This window comes from Protopterus annectens, chromosome 11.part0, assembly GCF_019279795.1.
Source record: "Protopterus annectens isolate FY-2018-M chromosome 11.part0, PAN1.0, whole genome shotgun sequence".
NCBI classification, from domain to species: Eukaryota; Metazoa; Chordata; order Ceratodontiformes; family Protopteridae; genus Protopterus; species Protopterus annectens.
Genome location: NC_056745.1, coordinates 743,300,006 through 743,319,833, shown reverse-complemented (window position 1 = coordinate 743,319,833; position 19,828 = coordinate 743,300,006). Strand labels below are relative to the sequence as shown.

The 19,828-nt window shown below is 37.5% G+C and overlaps 1 protein-coding gene across 1 annotated transcript in view; it reads left to right on the top strand.

The window, feature by feature from the left end:
• CCDC91 (coiled-coil domain containing 91) overlaps positions 1 to 19,828 on the top strand; it is a 1,729,462-nt gene that overhangs the window by 489,355 nt on the left and 1,220,279 nt on the right. The window contains exon 6 of the mRNA XM_044088193.1: positions 1,308 to 1,412. Within this exon, the coding sequence (XP_043944128.1) occupies positions 1,308 to 1,412 (105 nt within the window). The remainder of the gene's footprint in view (positions 1 to 1,307; positions 1,413 to 19,828) is intronic.

The window sequence follows — 19,828 nt, the reverse complement described above, 5'->3', positions numbered from 1 at the left end:
CTGGGATCTTAATTTTGTTTTGAAGAAGTTGACTCATGCTCCCTTTGAACCTGCTGATTCAGCTTCCTTGCAATATTGTTCTTGGAAGACAGTGCTTTTGTTGGCTGTTACTTCTGTCAGATGGGTGTCTGAGCTTCAAGCCCTTATGGCTTGTCCTCCTTTTTTGGTGTTTCATAAGGACTGGGTGTCCTTGAGTGTACTAATCCTTCTTTTATAACTAAGGTAGTTAATGAGTTGTCACTTAATCAATCTATTCATTTACATACTTTTTCTCTTCCCCACAATCTGCCAGTGAGAAGGGGCTGCATACTTTGGATGTGCATAGATAACTCAGATTTTATTTGGATAAAGACTAAGAATATTAGAAAATCTGATCAGTTGTTCGTTTCCTTTCATCCTAGGTCCTTATGATTAGCTGTATCCAAGCAAACTATTTCTTCTTGGATTTCAAAGGCTATTTCTTTTTGTTATACTTTTCATGGTAAGAGCCTTCCTTCTTCTGTAAAGGCTCATTGTACTAGAGCTGTGGCTTCTTCTGGTGCTTTTGTCAAGGGGCTGGATGCTAATTATATTCTTGAAGCAGATACCTGGACTTCTCTGCCTACTTTTACCAAGCCCTACAAGTTGGATGGTATCTTCAGAGCTAGAGCTGATTTTGCTAGGGCCATTCTTCATGGCTTCTTAGAGAGCTCTACTGTTGCTTCCTCCTCCCAAGTTTCTTCTTCAGCTTTGCCAGTCACCCATAGTTAAAGAATACTGCAACTGGTGAATGTAAGGACATAGTACAGTCATGTAAAATCTTACCATAACAGTATATGTCCTTTCCTTCACTGTTACAGTATTCACCTCCCTCCCTCCATCCCCCTACTCCTTTTCCTTCCTGGATGTTCTGATCAGCTCTTGGGTTTCCTTGGACTTGTGTTCCTACTGAGGCAGTCAGTTCTGAGGATGATACATCTGGATGGCACTTTTATGCCCTACACTACATGTGGAGCATACGTGTGACATTTGGTGACCTTAAAGCAACCGTAGGCTTTGATGTACTGGCTGGATGTCAGGCTACCCATGGCAAGGAATGCAATAGGTAAAGAATACTGCAACATTGAAGGAAAGGACATCTACTGTTATGGTAACATTTTACACAACTGTCCTTCCATTCACATTTTTCTAACTGCTGATGTCAGTTTGTGTAGTTTGCAAACTATGGTATTCTGAACATGCATTATTGAAACCAGAATGTAATTACTTCTGTAGAAAACGTTTGTTTATTTAAGGCAGTACACTAATTATCACTGTAATTTCTGCAGGATTTAGAGGACATGCTAATAAAACATTCGAAGTTAGAAGATGATTTTATAAAGGAAAAGGAAGAAGCGGCATCTACACACCATGACCACTATAGTCATCTTCAGGTATGGCATTACTGTGCATTTACAAAATTCCCAAATGAGTATAGTGCTAAATAGAGAGAAATCATGCTGAAACGTAAACATCATTTCAAAGAAATTATATATTGAGGCAGTTCAAGTGCTCAGATTTTCATTAGCAATGCTTAAGTCCAAATGATAGCTTTTTTATAAGCATTTTCATGTTCGTTCTACTTTTATGTTTGTGTGTGTATATTTGTATGTAATTTTCATGTTCGCTCTACTTTTATGTTTATATGTTTATATTTGTGTGTGTGTGTGTTTGAAACTGATACTTTGGTTAAAACATCACTAGGTGCAAACATTTAGATGTTTATTGGAAAGTGGCATTAGTTAAGTATAGAAATGCTCTGTCATCATTGCCACACACTCAGCCAAATGGCTTCTGTGGTAAAGAGAGCTAACCTACTTTTAGCATAACTTGTTTTCAGACTACACCATACCCAGTCATGACTCTTCTTACAAATACCTTGCTGCTACAACCTCAGAAGCTATTCCATCTCAGATCCAGTATGCTAAAACTCCAAATCTAAGCTCCATTGCTTTGATCACAACTTCCTTGTTCTTGTTCCCAAGCTGTGATAATCACTTCCATCATCCTTAAAGGGTATGTCTAGCTGCAATACATTCAGACTCCAATTCAACTGATTCCTGTTTAAACAAAGCAGATGCAAGTGTTGCAATATAGTTACCTAACCAAATTGATAAATTTGTCCTAGCCCTGTCATTACACTTTGTATTATGTTTATACTAAGAGTAAGCTCCATTGAGCATATGTAAGTAGCGCCACCATTTTGGCTCAGCCTTACACAGCACCCTCTTACTTTGTTAAAATATCAAATGTTTTTAATGTATATATATATATATATATATATATATATATATATATATACTTTTATATCTAAGTGCATTTGCCTTTTACTTAACCTTTTTAGGGAATGAATTGAAAAAAGAGAAAGACTGTGTGTGTGTGTGTGTGTGTGTGTGTGTGTGTGTGTGTGTGTGTGTGTGTGTGTGTGTGTGTGTGCGCGCGTCATTTTCATAGGAGTTGTTTTCTTATTGTTAGAGAAATGCTATTTTTGAGGCCTGGTGTGCTTAGCTTCTAGGTTTATGAAGTGTGAATGTATGAGATGTTGTAGATTTACTAGTTTAGTAAAATTCTTATGTAGTTGTGTTTTACATACCGTATATCTTAAATGGCTGTGGAACTGAACCAGTAAACTGCTAGGCATGTTTTTAATTGCTCCCTGTTAAAAGTAAGTGATCCAATACTGCAAGGCCCAACAATTTATTTTCTGACAAAGATGAATTCCAAAGCTTACTGTTACAATTTCAAAGCATGTTTTGGGGTGGCTTGCACCATACTAGTATGTGTGTTGCATCACTCTCACCCCTCCTACTTGTCTGTACTAGCTATGAGATCCTGCATAACAGAGTGGGGGGAAATACTTCCTGCAGTCTTAGAATTGGTAGATATTCCCCCATTTTCACGTAATCTTCCTACTTAACAATAGTGCAGTTATATTCCTCAGACTTTCATTTTTAACCTTTCAAGATCTGTGATGCTGTGCCAAGTAATGAGATTGCTCATGTTTTACCCTTGTTTTAAATTTAATATTAAAAAATGTGATTTTAAATTAAAAAAATATTGCTTTCCCAACCACAGATTTGGTAATGTTTTATTTAATTTACTAATGAAATAATTACCACAAAATAATAAAAACAGTATCCCAAACTGAATCCAGAAATGAGATGGCTTGCTGCTGATTAGCATGCAATCTCCCTTCTTCCATAGCAACAGGTCATCACTATCCAGGCCTGTTACTGTGCTATATAAACACTTGCACATCTGATATTAGAGCTTCTCAGTGATCAAGTAACGATTGCAGAGACATTTAACCAAGACAGTCATTCTGAGGATCTGGGATGGTTTTCTCTTTATTTTTATTTTTTTTAATACTGGCAGCATACCATGTAATATATAGAAGTGACCAGTTGGTTGTTGTAGATGTGGGACTGAATGCTGAGCAGCAAATTCCATACTAGTTCTGACATGAAAACCAGATAATTCAGCCTGTGGTCAGTGTCAACAGCACATGTGGCCATCAACAAATATTCAGTCTCTTGTTTTTTTAATAAAAACTAACAGAATATAGGAGTGGAGCAGTTGCCTGATCAGGCACACTGGTGCCAGAATGAACCTGCTTCAAAGTTTGGAAGATAGTATAGTCCTTCTCTGCTACTGCACGATTTTCCTTGAATAAATTCTAATGATATGTAGTATTGTGGGTGGCTAATAAGATCACGAGGAGCAGATTTTAACATTGCAACAGCTTATTTCAAAAAGCAAGCAATATGTTTATTTTCTCTGGGTCAGTGGGCAAAATGCTACAAACTACAACAACCATGCAGTACAGTGGATGGCCAATAAGACCAATTAAGGCAGATAGTCAGACATCAAAGGCTGGTTTCATTGAAAAGCAATATATTTGTTATGTATGAATGGGGCAAAGGTCCCAGATTATCCAGATTCAGCCATGCAGCATTATGGATTGCTTGATAAAACTGTAGGCTGAGGGAAAGGATTTTGGAAGCCTTTCTTTGCTTGGAAATGATTGATATTTGTAGTATTACTGAAGCCTGATTTAAAGATCTAAAATGTGTATCAGAATGTGTTATACCTTCTTTCGCAGTTACATAGTCAATGGATAGGTGGTTATCTTGTTTTTTAAACATCTTTATTAAATTATCACTCAAGACATAGGCAAACATACATTAACAGAAAGGAAAACAAACCATATTAACATTTGTTTCCATTTACATACATTATACATCACATATGTTGTCTTTCTTTGTTATGTCACCAGTCCAGCATTAAATAAATTGATGGAATCCTGCCTTCCCTTACAACGCACTTCTCCTCAGCATTTTTCTGCATGTATTGTTCCACAGTAATCATTTATTTCTATATAATTTGCATCTTCCCTTTTCTGAAGATCCCTCTTTTATTCATTTATAATATTTAACACTTCAAATACATTTTGTTTAGACTTTGACTTCCATTTTCTAGTAATTGCTTTTTTGGCAGCCTACAGAATTAAACTTAATAAGGCCTTACTATGCCTAGACAATTAAGATCCTGTGTCCTAGCTCAAAAAAATTATTTCCTTAGTTACAGTCATTTGCTTACCCAATGTTTCTGACAGAGTACTCTGTAGAGAATTTTTAAAATCTGCCAGCTCATTACAGTCTCAAAGCATGTGTTCCCAGATACCTATTTCTTCCCCATCAGACTTCCAACATTTTCCTACCTGAGGAAGAACTCTCTGAAGTCTGCTTGGGGCACAAACATATCCATGCAAACACTTCCAAGCAAAGATCCTAAACCTTCTGGACATTGTTGCATACTTGGGAGCCATACATATATCCTTCCATTCTTCTCTTGTACATTGCTTTTCCAGTCTCTCTTCCCAGTCTTTTCAAACCTCCTCTGTTTGATTCTAATAGTTATCATGCAGCATTTTATATGGCCTATTAATTATCCTACTTTTAATATCAGCTTCTGTTCTAGAGTCAACTAAAAATTTCACCAGAGCGGGTCTTTCTTTTAAAATTTCCCTAGCCATTTCTCTTTGCATATACTCTTATAGCAATTCCTTTCATTCCACTATATTACCTTTCCCTATCTAGTTATTTGCTCCTAATACCTTGGTTCCTTTGCCAATTTTCTCAATAACTTACTGCCCCACTTGTCTATTTCCTGTACTCGTGTAAAGTCATCCCTAGTGGAAAAATCTGCTTTCTCTACTCTTGTGCTGGCTTAGTTATTAAACTGTGTTCTGCTCCTTTATAAATATAATATTCTGAACAAGAGGTTCACTGAGATTTGAACTCAGATCAGTGCATTCAAAGTCCAGAGTGCTAACCATTATACCATGGAACTAGCTTAACACCATGGATCAGGTGTTATTCTCATTAAGGATCTGCATCTAAAATTCCATTGCTTTATCATAATCTCTTTCTATTTTGAATTATAGCAATCTGCTTGTGTTATATACATGAGCCTTAAATGTGTAGTTCTAAAATATCCCTTAAAGTCAGGTAATTCTAAGCCACCTTTTTGTATTGGAAAGATCAACTAAATCCCTCTTAACACTTGCTTTCCTCCCCTCCCAGATAAATTTCTTCAGCACTTTATTAAATTATTGCCCACAATGTCTCCCCAGTTGATAAAAATGTGCCTGACCCATGTATAAAGCTAAAGGGACTAAAACATTTTCACTGAGTGTATCCTCCTAGCCAAATAAATAAACTAGAGCTTTCAGTTTCTCAGTTTTTGTATTATTTTTTTGTTTACTCCCTTCATATCCATAGCTGCCATAACAGAGGCCTTTTTAATCCATACCCCTAAGTAATTATTCTTATTGTGTCCCTGTACATATAGGTGTTGCTGAACCAATTCATGTGGGGGTACATCATTTACGGCTACAGCTTTTGTTTTATATTCATTAATTTTATATCCCAAAAAGAGTTGAAACTGTTTCAAAATGATCTACATTACTGAGAGGTCCTTTTCTGGATGTATCAAGTGCAAAATAATTTCATTTGCAAATAAAGCCATTTTTTCTTATCCTTGCATTTCTCATTCTCTTATTTTCTTTGCCAGTGATTCTAAATATAAAGTAAATAACAAAACGGAAAGAAGGCATCACTGCCTGCTTCCTCTGTTCAAGCACAGCTTATCAGAAAGGAGCCATCCGACTTTAATTTTTGACTCCCATCCATCATATATCCTCCTAATTAACTTATTGTTGTATCTAGGAATGCCAGTGCTTTCATTGCTACTCATAAAATCCCAGCTGACCCTGTTAAATGCTTTCTCTACATTAAGACTCACCAACAACAGTGTTATTTTCTTATATTCTTCTTCCCTCTGAAGTATCATTGTTCTGTTAATGTTGTTAAGTGTTTGCTTCCCTCCACACAACCACATTGATCCATATTTATCAGTTTTGGCAATGCATATGCCATTTCTTTAGCCAGTAGAATCATAAACATTTTATAGTTGTGGTTTAAAATTAAATTGGGTATATATGAAGCTGGGTCTGATAGGGCTTTTCAATAATTAATTAATATAGCCACCATAGCTTTCTTCCAAGATGATGGTGCTTCCCCTCATTAAAATACTGTTAAATAAAATCTTCCAGATCTTTATCACTTTCTTCCCCCTAATTTCCAGACTTCCACAGGAAATACCATCTGTTCACAGAAACTTTCCTGAAGATTGATTATACATTACCATTTTATGTCATATTTTCCTGTATTAACTGTTAGTTGTTTAGCCTCATCTTCTGCTAACCTTGGCATAGTTGAGTCTTCCATAAATATTTTCACTTGTGCTTTTCTTGATTCCCACATTTATGTGCCTTATCCAAGTATTCATAAAATTTCTGAAATGGTTCTAATACTCCTGTAGGATCTCTGGTTATTTATCTTTCTTGTTATAGGTGCCCTAAGTTTGATGACAACCCATTTTACTTTCTGTTGTCTAAGTCTTTGCACTAAAAGTTTTTGTGCTGTGTGGTTATTATAAAAAAATAGTGGAATTTGTGCATATTATCCAAATATTCCCCTTATTCTCTCTTTAGCAAACTGCATTTGTGCCTCTTCATATTCTGCGAGATTCCCCTTATTCTGAAATTCTTTTATCTTTGTCACCCCCGTAAATTCCTATTACATCTTAACCTTATCTCTTTCTGTTTTATTTCTGCCCTATTTTTAAACTCCATTTTCGTTTAACTTCTGAAGATACATCTGTCTTCCCTAATAACTCTCTATTCATTAAACTCCTCTCTTTATAGCAGATATTTGGGGAAGCACCAATGTCTCATCTTTACTTCACTACTCTGCATTTAACTTAGCTTTGATCTGTGCATGATCTGAAGTATTACTAGATGTTTGTCAAAACTTTCAGTTAAATGTACAAGATCCTGTGAATTTTAATTTTAGAAAGGTGCTTGGTATGACATCTGGACAGAGGAAGGACGACAAGGAGACATGGTGGTGGAATGAACAAGTGCAAGAGAGTATACAGAGAAAGAGGTTGGCAAAGAAGAAGTGGGATTGTCAGAGAGATGAAGAAAGTAGACAGGAGTATAAGGAGATGAGGTGCATGACAAAGAGAGAGATGGCGAAGGCTAAGGATAAGGCATATGAAGAGTTGTATGAAAGGTTGGACACTAAGGAGGGAGAAAAGGACCTGTACCGATTGGCTAGACAGAGGGACCGAGCTAGGAAAGATGTGCAACAGGTAAAGGTGATAAAGGATAATGAGGAAAGCATACTCACAAGCGAGGATAGTGTGTTGAGGAGATGGAAAGAGTACTTTGAGGGGTTGATGAATGAAGAGAACGAGAGGGAGAGAAGGTTGGATGATGTGGGGATAGTGAATCATGAAGTACAAATGGATTAGCAAGGAGGAAGTGTAAGGACAGCTATGAAGAGGATGAAGACTGGAAAGGCTGTTGATCCAGATGACATACCTGTGGAAGCATGGAGGTGTTTAGGTGAAATGGCAGTGGAGTTTTTAGCCAGATTGTTTAATGAAATCTTGGAAAGTGAGAGGATGCCTGAGCAATGGAGAAAACGTGTTTTGGTACTGATTTTTAAGAATAAGGGAGATGTGCAGAGCTGTAGTAACTACAGAGGGATTAAATTGATCATTCACAGCATGAAGTTATGGGAAAGAGTAGTGGAAGCTAGGTTAAGAAGGGACGTGATTATTAGTGATCAGCAGTATGGTTTCATGCTGGGAAAGAGCACTACAGATGCGATGTTTGCTCTGAAAGTGTTGATGGAGAAGTACAGAGAAGGTCAAAAGGAGTTGCATTGTGTTTTTGTAGACTTAGAGAAAGCATATGACAGGGTGCCTAGAGAGAAGTTGTGGTATTGTATGAGGAAGTCGGGAGTGTCAGAGAAGTATGTAAGAGTGGTACAGGATATGTACGAGGGTAGTGTGACAGTGATGAGGTCTGCTGTGGTAGTAAAGGATGCCTTTAAGGTGGAGGTGGGATTACATCAAGGATCAGCTCTGAGCCCTTTCTTATTTGCAATAGTGATGGACAGGTTGACAGATGAGATCAGACAGGAGTCCCTGTGGACTATGATGTTTGCAGATGACATTGTGATCTGCAGTGAGAGTAGGGAACAGGTGGAGGTGACCCTGGAGAGATGGAGATACACTCTAGAGAGAAGAGGAATGAAGGTCAGCAGGACTAAGAATATATGTGTGTGAATGAGAGGGAGGATAGAGGAATGGTGAGGATGCAAGGAGTAGAGGTGGCGAAAGTGGATGAGTTTAAATACTTGGGATCAATAGTTTAAAGTAATGGTGAGTGTGGAAGAGAGGTGAAGAAGAGAGTACAGGCAGGATGGAGTGGGTGGAGAAGAGTGTCAGGAGTGATTTGTGACAGACGAGTACCAGTAAGAGTGAAAGGGAAGGTCTACAAGAGGGTAGTGAGACCAGCTATGTTATATGGGTTGGAGACAGTGGCATTGACAAAAAGGCAGGAGTTTGAGCTGGATGTCGCAGAGTTAAAGATGTTAAGATTTGCACTGGGTGTGATGAGGGTGGACAGGATTAGGAATAAGTATATTAGCGTGTCATCCCAGGTTGGAAGGTTTAGAGACAAAGCCAGAGAGGCAAGATTACATTGGTTTGGACATGTGCTGAGGAGGGATGCTGAGTATATTGGGAAAATATGCTAAGGATGAAGCAACCAGGTAACAGGAAAAGACAAAGGCCTAAGATAAGGTTTATGGATGTGGTGAGAGAGGACATGCTGGTGGTTGGTGTGACAGAGCAAGATGCAGAGGACAGGAATAAATGGAAATAGGCGATCCGCTGTGGAGACCCCTAATGGGAACAGCTGAAAAAAGATGATGATGTAGTCTAGCCCAGTTTATTTTAGCTTATCTTCCTACTACTGAGTTCACATACAGCAAATATTTCCATAAATTTCTTCAGAAATTGATGCTGTTTTGTTAAATTTTCCCGTCTAGGTCCCCCTGATACTTTCTAAATATTGCAATTCAAGCCCCAGTTTCCAGCTTTAAATAATTTTCCCTGCTGAAAGCTGATTACTTCTCCCAAAATTTCCTTAAGCAGTTTTTCGTGGAATATAAATGCATACAGACATAATCCTTCTTTTCAAGTAGCACCTTACTATCAGAAATCTATCATTATTGTGTTTTTTAAACTCTCCTTTTACCATTGGAGCATTTCTGGCAATTAGTCTAATTGCTCCCCTTCTCCTTTGTCCCTGATACTCTACTGAATATCCATCCAGAAATCCATTCTTTGTCAAATCGCATGCTTATTTCTTTCCAAGTGCGTCTCTTTAGCATCATTGCTATTTGCACTCTGTATTTCTTAATATAATTCAGTACTTTTTCCTTTTTGCCTATACCTGTAAGGCCATTTATGTTCCAAGATAATTTGGATAGAGTAGCCATTATGATAAAAAGCTATTGTTCCTATGCATTATACATGAAAGTTTTTTTTTAATCTGTATTTCCAACTTTTGTGTAACTTGCATACACTAATGTTTGGCAGGCTGATCTTTTATACAGTTTTTCTTCTTATCTCCATTTGAACCTGTATCATGTTTTTCAAGTCTTCTTGTTTTAATGAAAACTATCAAACAAAAAAAAAACTAAATAGATTTTCAGAACACTCCATCCCCTGTTAACTTAGAACAAACATACAATACCCTCCTGATAGGAATAATTGCTCCAAATCTATAGCTGCTGCACCCGCAGAATTACTTAAACTAAAATTAAGGTTACCCATGCTAAAACCCATGCCACAGCCTTTATTCCCATTTACACTGATTGCTGTTTGTTCTATTTTTGCCTCTACTGCCCTCCTGGTGTAGAAAATAGCTTGTATGCTTTCAGAAAGCACTACTTTGTGTAGCATGCATTAAAGTATTTTGACTGCTAGGCAGGTTGCTATCTCTTGTTCAATTCCCATAATTGTAAACTTTATTTTTGACTGAACTGCTTGCCATTGTCCTTTTAAGTTTTGCATTTTCCTAAGCAAAGAATGCTAAGAACTCCCAAGCTTAATTGCTTGCACCTGCAGAGAGTTTGTCTCCTTGTAAAAGTGCAAACACACCAAAGGTGAATGAACGCCAGGAATACAGGATACTGTGCTGGAAACACTTAATTTATTGACATAAAATAGGTTTCTGTCTTCTTCAGAACATCATAGCATGGAATCATGGCTATATATCATAATTGAAGTAAAGCCCTGTACTCCAGTCCGGGATTTTGTATGTTACAGACAATGACATCTGCCCCTGTTTCTGCAGTGCTGCACTTCACTCAAATTGTCCACGATATTCTTCAGCTTAGAAACATTTCCATCATGTCCTTTCAGAACACATGCCCGAACATTTATTTATTGCATTTGTTTATTGGGAAAGTCCCCTGAGACTAAGAGAGTCCATTTTCGGTGGAGGCCCAGGGATAAAATCTCCAACAAGAACTAGGTGGAGAGAGGACGCTAGAGCAGGGTCGCACAGCAGCCGAGGGTAATAACAGGGATTTAAAGATGTAAAAGTGGTCAGCAGTGAATCTTTGTAAATTTCACTCAAAACAGAATGAACAACTGTCTTCAGCTGCAGACATCTTGACTCCCACTGAACCTTTGTTAATAGAAAAAAACAAGCTAATATCTTTGCAGATCTAAGAAGCTTAGCATATTTCATGACTTTCATAATTTTGTGTTACTTTTAAAGTCTACCTGCTTAGAGGTTAAGCCAAGGGCATTAATCTAGACATTTGTACTTCCAGAAATAAGAGAACTTGAACAGCGACTGTGCTTACAATTCTATGAGTAACATGATTCTGCTAAATTTGTTGATCTGAACACTAGCTGCAGCAAAACTACTTTTATCTAGCTGTGCAACTAGCTCACAGTATCCACGCAGTTGTAATTTGAATACCTGCTTTTGTTCATACTGCCCAGTGAATATATCTGTGTACAATGTCTGTATATGCTTAAAAGGAGCCTATATATTGCAATTTGTACTAATTAAGCTTATTCTATGAAATGGTTTTGCCTTGCATGACTGATTTTTTGCTGTTGCAAGTGCTTATGAGTGCCCCGACGACCCTTGAGGAACTTTCTTTCTTCTGGAACTGTAGGGGAAATGCTTTTCTAGAGGTATCAGTACCTAAAATGCATTTGTAATAGCTAATATTGGTTGTTTTGCTGCTAAAAGTGCTTAGAAGTGCCCCGATGGCCTTGTGGTTTATTTATTCTCCTTGGGCTGTACAGGAAATGTTTTATTAGAGATATCACTGCCTAAAATACTGTTGTTTTAATACTTATTACTATATTCCCTATCTCTCTAATCCTTTCCTCCTCTCTATCTAAACCTGTTTTTACTTGCTCCTCCAGCTTTAGTACTCTCTTCTACACCCTGAGCTTCCTTCTTAATCTTTCCCTCTTCCTTGTAATTGCATCATTTTTATTCTCTCTCTTTTTACAGCCTTACACCCGGGCGCTCCCTTCCCTCAATCTATATTCAAGGACTGCCACTGCCCCAAACAGAAGACACCTTTGAATTGTCTACTACCCAAGTGCCATCAATCGCCACCACTGAGAATACTTTCTCCACCTAAGGAAACCTAAGTGTATGTAGCCTTAATAAGGAAACATCCTTTTGAAAGCCTGTATTATTCTGACCTCCCGTGTGCATGATAGTAGCCTACCGCAGACTGTTTGCCACTCTCCCCCCTCCAGTCTTTCATAATGTTTCCTAGACCCAGTCTGTAGTGAATGAAGACTCTTCCCACCATCTCCTTGCCACTAGGTGGCAGCATACACCTCTATAGTTGCTTACCTTGTCTATTCCTTCCAAACCACCACCTACAGTTTTCAGCTATTTATCAGCTATTTTAAACATTCTTGCAGACACTTGCTCAGTCTTTTCCCTCTTAACCTCCAGCAAAGTTTAACAGCTATTTTATCTATAAACTCTATCAGCTAATTTTCTTCTGCTCTACCACTCTCATAACTACATAACTCCCTCTACTTCCCAAGACTATAACAACATCATATACCTTGTTCAAATTACCTTAATTAACTCTTCAGCTGTAGCCCATATTATTTCTTGTATTACAGTCTCTGATAGTTTCTGCAATCTCCACTCCCCTCTGGCTCTACTCCTTCCCTATCTCATAGATAATAACTTATTAACTCCCTTCCAACAGGGATTCAGAGCCATTCACAGCACTATGACTGCCCTCCTATCCTTCCTGGAAACTGTGAATAAAGCCAGGGTTTCTGGCTTTACAGTATCTACCCTCCTACTTGACCTATCTAAGGCCTTCAGTACCATCTCTCGCAACCTTCTCCTTACTAAACTAAACCTATCCCTTTCCTCTCTCAATTGGTTCACCAGCTACCTCTCTAACAGGCAACAAGCAGTCAAGTGGGAAAAGGCCATCTCCTCTTTCCTTAACACCCCCACTGGTGTCCCCCAGGGTTCCATATTGGGTCCCCTCCTCTTCAGTATATTCATAAATTATTTATTCTGCTCAATCCCTTATGCTAACCTTATTCAATATGCAGAAGATTCAACTATAATCTGTGCTGCCACATCCATCCCCACTCTCTTAAAGCTTACTCAAGACACCTTCAATACCACAGAACAGTGGATGAAAGACAGTCACCTAACACTCAATGCATCAAAAAACAAACTCATGGTATTTACCCCCTCTAAAACCACCACCATTGGTAGAAACCTATTCTCCGTCACTAGCCAGAACAACACAGCTCGAATTGGTATCTGAAACCAACCTATTAGGGGTCCACATCGATGACCAGCATAAATTCAATTCCCATCTACAACTAAACATAAAAAACCCCACCAAAAACTTGGCATGCTCTACCTCCATAATCGCTACCTCACTTCATCTACTAAGTTCACTCTGTCTACTACATTTCTCATCTCTTCCCTCCTTTATGGTGCCCCTCTCCTAACAAACCTACAATCCTCTCTCAAGACAAAACTGTCCTGTTGTTATAATAAAATTGCCAAATTCGCCACTAGCCACAAATCATCAACCCACCACTGTGCATCTCCCCACAAACTAAACTGGCTAGAAATACCCAACTGTCTCACCTATACTCAACTTACTTATGCACACAAACTCATTTTTCACCCCTCCCTCTGTCCCTCCCTTTCCTCTATCTTTAAAATGCACCACCCAGAAAGACTCCTAAGATCTAATAACCAAAACCTAATAGAATTGTACAAGCCTCTTCGTCCCCCAGAACAAAACCTCCTGTCCTTTGCCCTGGCACGCCTATGGAACAGGGTCCCTCCCTCCATATGTACCATAACAAACCTCTCTTCCTTTAAAAAATCACTTCACTCACATCTAACATACAAGTGGGAATGCTCCTGCTCCCACCTCACTCACATCTAACATACAAGTGGGAATGCTCCTGCTCCCACCCCACATAGCCTATTCTCCTCTTCCTACAGGCAACTATTTCATTTATTCCAATTTCTAATTTCATATTTGCATCTAGCAAATACTATGCCAGTTGCAAATAACTTCTTATAATTATCTAATTGTACTATTCCATTTCAAGAAACTGTATATTTACAAATGCAATATTTGTTTTTGTACTTAATGTAACTTAAAATTTAATTGTAACTGCTGTAATATTTGTTTTGTCTTGGAGCTTTTCTCCCCAGGACTCCATTGAAAACGGGTTCTCATTTGGCCCAATGGACTATCCTGGTTAACCAACTGCAAATAAAATAAAATAAAAAAATAATAAAAATAAACTTATTTTCATTCTACGTATAATGTAATCAGTACATTGTTGCACCCAATCCCTACTCCAGCAGCCCAAGATCACAGCATATTAACATTAAACTTGCTTTTGTCCAGCTTTTCTTCTCTAGTTATGCAAATGTAAAGCCTATATTTCTTCCAAATAAAAAGCATTTTTACTTTCATGTCTTGTAACACATACAGTCACTGAAAAGACTCCTCCCAAATTTAAAATCCCCTTAACTCCAACTACTTTACTATAGTTAAAATGCAGTGTATGTCATTAAATATTTTATAGATGTATTAATAGAACAAAAATTGCTCTACTTACAGTTACTGTTTTCTTTTTAGTGTCCTTCTAAATATTAATGACATAAAGTAGGGTATATGCTTTACAGTCCACTCACACATATAACAAATTCAACAAAAGTGCAGTCTTTTTGTGCTACTTTTTCTTAAAAAGCCACATTTCACAAATGTGATTGATGCTTTGTAGTCTCCCATTTATTCACTAATTTCATTGTTACTGGTCTTTTTGTTTATCTCCTTCTTCCAACACCAGACTCCAGTTCAAGTCCAGGGTAATTCTGATTCCTTTATTTAACTCTTGTGCTTTTTTCTTTCTCAAGCAATTTCTTTGCAACATTGGAAAAGGTTTCACTGGCAAAGGATCTCAATGAGCTTTATTGTCAGAAGAATGAGAAGCAGAGTCCCCTTCTGCTTGTTGACTTACTTTGTGCTGGATAAACGTTTTTATTTCCTCCTTAGCCTGTTCTGCATCCAAAATGTCTTTCATCCTCCAGGAAAAAATATTCTGAAGACAGCTGGATATAGTAGCTTGAATCTCACTGCTGCCTCTCGGCATTTTGTGATGGGTGGGATACATTTCCTTCTGTTCTACATGTTGTACAGTGAATAATTATTTCCACAAACAGTCTGCTGTCTGTACTTTGTAATACTTTTCCCCTTCTGCCAAAGTTTTGCCATTGTCAACTCTTTCTGCTGCTAGGATTGCATCTTTACTAATACAGCTCTTAGCTGCTTTCTCGTCACCAGACTTAGAGCATACACTCAATGTGCCCTTTTAATAAACAAATCCCACTGTTGAAGACCAGTCTGGTTGCTTATGTCTGCATTCATAAAATTAATACAGCAGAAAATTCAGGTTTTTGCTGTGCGCTCTGTCTTCTAATTCTACCATTTTTTGATACTGCTCTTGTGAAGTGTCATACTCAGCCATCCTTTTCTTCATTTCACCCTCTGATTTTTTAAACTTCCTGTGTTTTTTCCAACCTTTTGTTATTTGAGTTGATATAGTCATTCAGTGTTTCATCTGTTTTATTAACTTCTGAGTACATTTGATTGTTTTTCTTCTAAATTACTGGAAACCATCCCTTGTAACAAAGCTGAAGCTTGAATTGCTTTTTGCTGAACAGCTGCAGGATTCTTCCTAGCCAATGTTTTCTTGTCACCTTTTTTGGTTGATTTTTGTTCAGGTTCTCTAAATTTCTTCTTTCATGACATTCAGGCAGTGTGCTTAGTAGATAGTAACTGAATTTTACTCAAGCTGACAGTAATACTGGCTCTTATTTCTCAATTTTTTTTTCATACTGAGAGAGTTGAAAAATTACACTGTTAATCACTGTGCAGCCATCTTGGAATTCTGACAGGTGGTGATTTCTTAACATTTTTAAAAATCTACCTAAAAGCCAAAAGTCAAAAAGCCATTAAAATCTGCATCAAAAAGTGTTCACACAGTAGTAAATACTTATTGTATTGAATACACTGTTGTAGGAAATTCCTTTACACATTTTGCTTCAGTAAAAAAGCAAATACTCATGTAAAGCAGATGTTCTGTTAAATGAAGTTTCTGGCACCAGCCTTTTGCATTGAATCGTGTTGCAGTGGATTAAAGGAATTTGGCTTTACCCTGCCTGCAGCTATACAATCTTGGAGTTAGTATATACAATTAGCAGAGGGTGTGGGGTGCATGGTGCTTGCTCCCCTGCAAAAACAATATTTTTAGTTTTTTTTTTTTTTTTTCGTGCTGGTCAGTCATTTTGCAGTTCAATGTCAAATGATTAGTTTATCTGTGTTTGCTCTTATGAATGAGGGTTGGCAGTTTATATATGTATGTATATATATATATATATATATATATATATATGTATATATAAAACTATCCCCCCTGATGGAATCTCAACATTAATAATATATGTTCTAGAAAAAAAAAAGAGATGCTACTTAGATTTCAAAAATCATCCTAGTCATGAAAATAAGGCTAGAGTAAATGAAGCAAAGACCCCTCAACTCTACTACATTACAAGCAACTCCGTAACCAGGCAAAACGTCTAATAACCACTGATAAAAAAGACCACTACTTCCACCTACAAACCCAACATAAAAATAATCCCCAAAAATTCTGGTCTTCCATCAGCCAACTATTACACCCAGGCTCTCAAAGCAATCCATCCCCTGACCCACAAAAAACTCCCACTGAACTTGCTACCCTCTTCAATTCCTACTTCATTGACACCATAGCTAACCTAACCACCACCTTTCCTACAGTTAACAGCACCACCACCAAGACAGCTGATGACCAAATAATCCCAGAAAACAAGTCTACCCTTAACCCTAACCTAAAATTCTCCCCCATACCCACCAGAACAATAAAAAAAACTTTTACTTAAGCTAAAACCCTGTACTCTGGCCCCTGACAATCTACCCCCACACTTCCTGCAGCTAGCAGCAAACTCTATAGCTTATCCCATCAGCATACTCATTAACAGATCAAATAAAGAACCCCTTGTCCCAGACATCTGGAAAAAAGCATTCATTCTTCCCTTACACAAAGGTGGCACCAACACAGACACCACAAACTTTCAACCCATAGCAATTCTCTAACCCCTCTCTAAAATACAGGAAAAATGCATCCATGCCCAACTCCTCAACCACCTGCATGAAAATCAAATTTTATCAACCACTCAGCATGGTTTCAGACAAGGACACAGCACCACTACCGCCCTCCTATCTTTCCTTAATACAGTTAACCGGGCACGGGATTCTGGTAAAATAATTGCTTCACTTTTCCTTGACCTCTCCAAAGCTTTTGATACCATTTCCCACACTATCCTACTCTCTAAACTATCTACCCTCCGCATTTCTCCCCCTACCCTACAATGGTACAACAGCTATCTCTCCAATAGGCAGCAATCCTCCAAATGGCAACAGTCTTACTCTCCCTTCCTCAGTACATCCACAGGGGTACCCCAAGGCTCTATACTTGGTCCTCTCTTATTTAGCATATTTATTAACAACTTTCACACCACTCTCCCACAATGCTCAGTAATCCAGTATGCTGATGATTCTACAATAATATGCACTGCAAATCCCAGCTCTGAACTCCAACAAATTACCCAGAATGCCCTCACATCTACTGAATCTTGGATGCTTAACAATCATCTTGCCCTAAATCCAAAAAAAACTAAACTAGTAATTTTTACTCCTAGGAAAACCACTCCATTTGATAAAAAACTCTTCACTATACAAGCCCAGGACAATACCACTATAGAAGTTAAAATAAAAAACACAAAAATCACGAACTGCACCAAACTGTTTAATGAAGAGCTGAGACTAAAGGCTCCCAAATACTAAGCGCTTTCACCATCAACTGATGGCTTCTTCAGAATAAAAGGAGCACACAGCTTTTAAATACAGAGTTCCACATGTGCTTTAACCAATCAAATTTCTTGATTAATTACAATCCCAATATACATCCTAATCTAACTCACAAATACCATAAAACATACTCATAAAACTTGCTAAAAGCATGTACTAAAATATTTATTTGTTTCCATGTATACTAACATTTAAACACTTTGAGACATACTTATTGCACATATATTGATGTCAAAACCCTAATTATAGACAATTGACTTTTCCATAACAACTAAAAGCTAAAAGACTTTAAACAACCATAGCCCTTTGTTTCAAAATCGGCTTAATAGAAATATGATCATTAAGCCCAGGGTGAGTTGTCGCATCTAGAATCACCTGCCATTTGAATTCTAAAGACTCTACTCCAGTGTTATCATCACCCCCACTCTCACTTGTCAACACCCTGTCAATAACAAAAAATATAAACTTTTTGAAACAAACACAATTCTTGGAATGTAAATACAATGCATTGTGACAATCTTTGTTTTTGATGGCCCTCTGATGTTCTGCTATCCTTTCCCTTAATCTACGTATGGTTTTCCCTACATAAAATCCTGCACATGTCGTGCAAGTTGCAAGGTATACCACTTTTTTAGAATTACAACTACATCTACCCTGACATGAAATTGCCTTGTTGTACCTCTCACAACCACATAGGGCCCATCATTAATATATCTAGAGTACCTACATGACACACATTTGTACATTTGTGAATTTGTAAATTTACTTTGTTGTTTTTCAAATAGGTTCTTTAAATTTAAACCTCTTGAAAAAATTATTTTTGGTTTATGACCAAATTCTTTTTGCATATCCATGTTGAATGCTAGGTCCCAAGATTTTCCAATAATCTCATTAATATCATATGCCTGCAAATTGTACTTCAATACAATAGCTCTTAAATCAAACATTTTCGAATGAGTGGACTCAATTCTTTCATTCACCTCAATAATTGAAGTGTTTTCTACCAAAATGGGTTTAAATGATGTCCACCTTCTTTTCACCACCTCTTTTTTAACTGAAATCAACAATTTCAATGGGTAACCTCTATCCAAAAACATTCCTATTAATTTGTACATCTCCCTGTGAAAAGCCTCATCATTATTTACAAGACGTGACAGACGAACCATCTGCCCTTTAATAACACTTTTACGCTGATGTAATGGGTGACAACTTGAAAAATGCAAAAATCACCTGCCATTTGAATTCTAAAGACGTATGGTTTTCCCTACATAAAATCCTGCACGTAGATTAAGGGAAAAGATAGCAGAACATCAGAGGGCCATCAAAAACAAAGATTGCCACAATGCGTTGTATTTACATTCCAAGAATTGTGTTTGTTTCAAAAAGTTTATATTTTTTGTTATTGACAGGGTGTTGACAAGTGAGAGAGGGGGTGATGATAACACTAGAGTAGTCTTTAGAATTCAAATGGCAGGTGATTCTAGATGCGACAACTCACCCTGGGCTTAATGATCATATTTCTATTAAGCCTATTTTGAAACAAAGGGCTATGGTTGTTTAAAGTCTTTTAGCTTTTAGTTGTTATGGAAAAGTCAATTGTCTATATACATATACACGTATACACACACACACACACACACACATATATATATATATATATATATATATATATATATATATATATATATAGACACTCACACCGACACACCCACACCATATTCATACCTGTGAGTGATTTAATGGCTCAGCTGTCAGCATTCGTGGGACTTGGAAGGAAGCCAGAGATATTGCTGAAAACCCTTACAAAAAGGAGGACATGCAGATGCCACAGAAAGGGCCCTTTCAGTTGGAAATGAACCAGA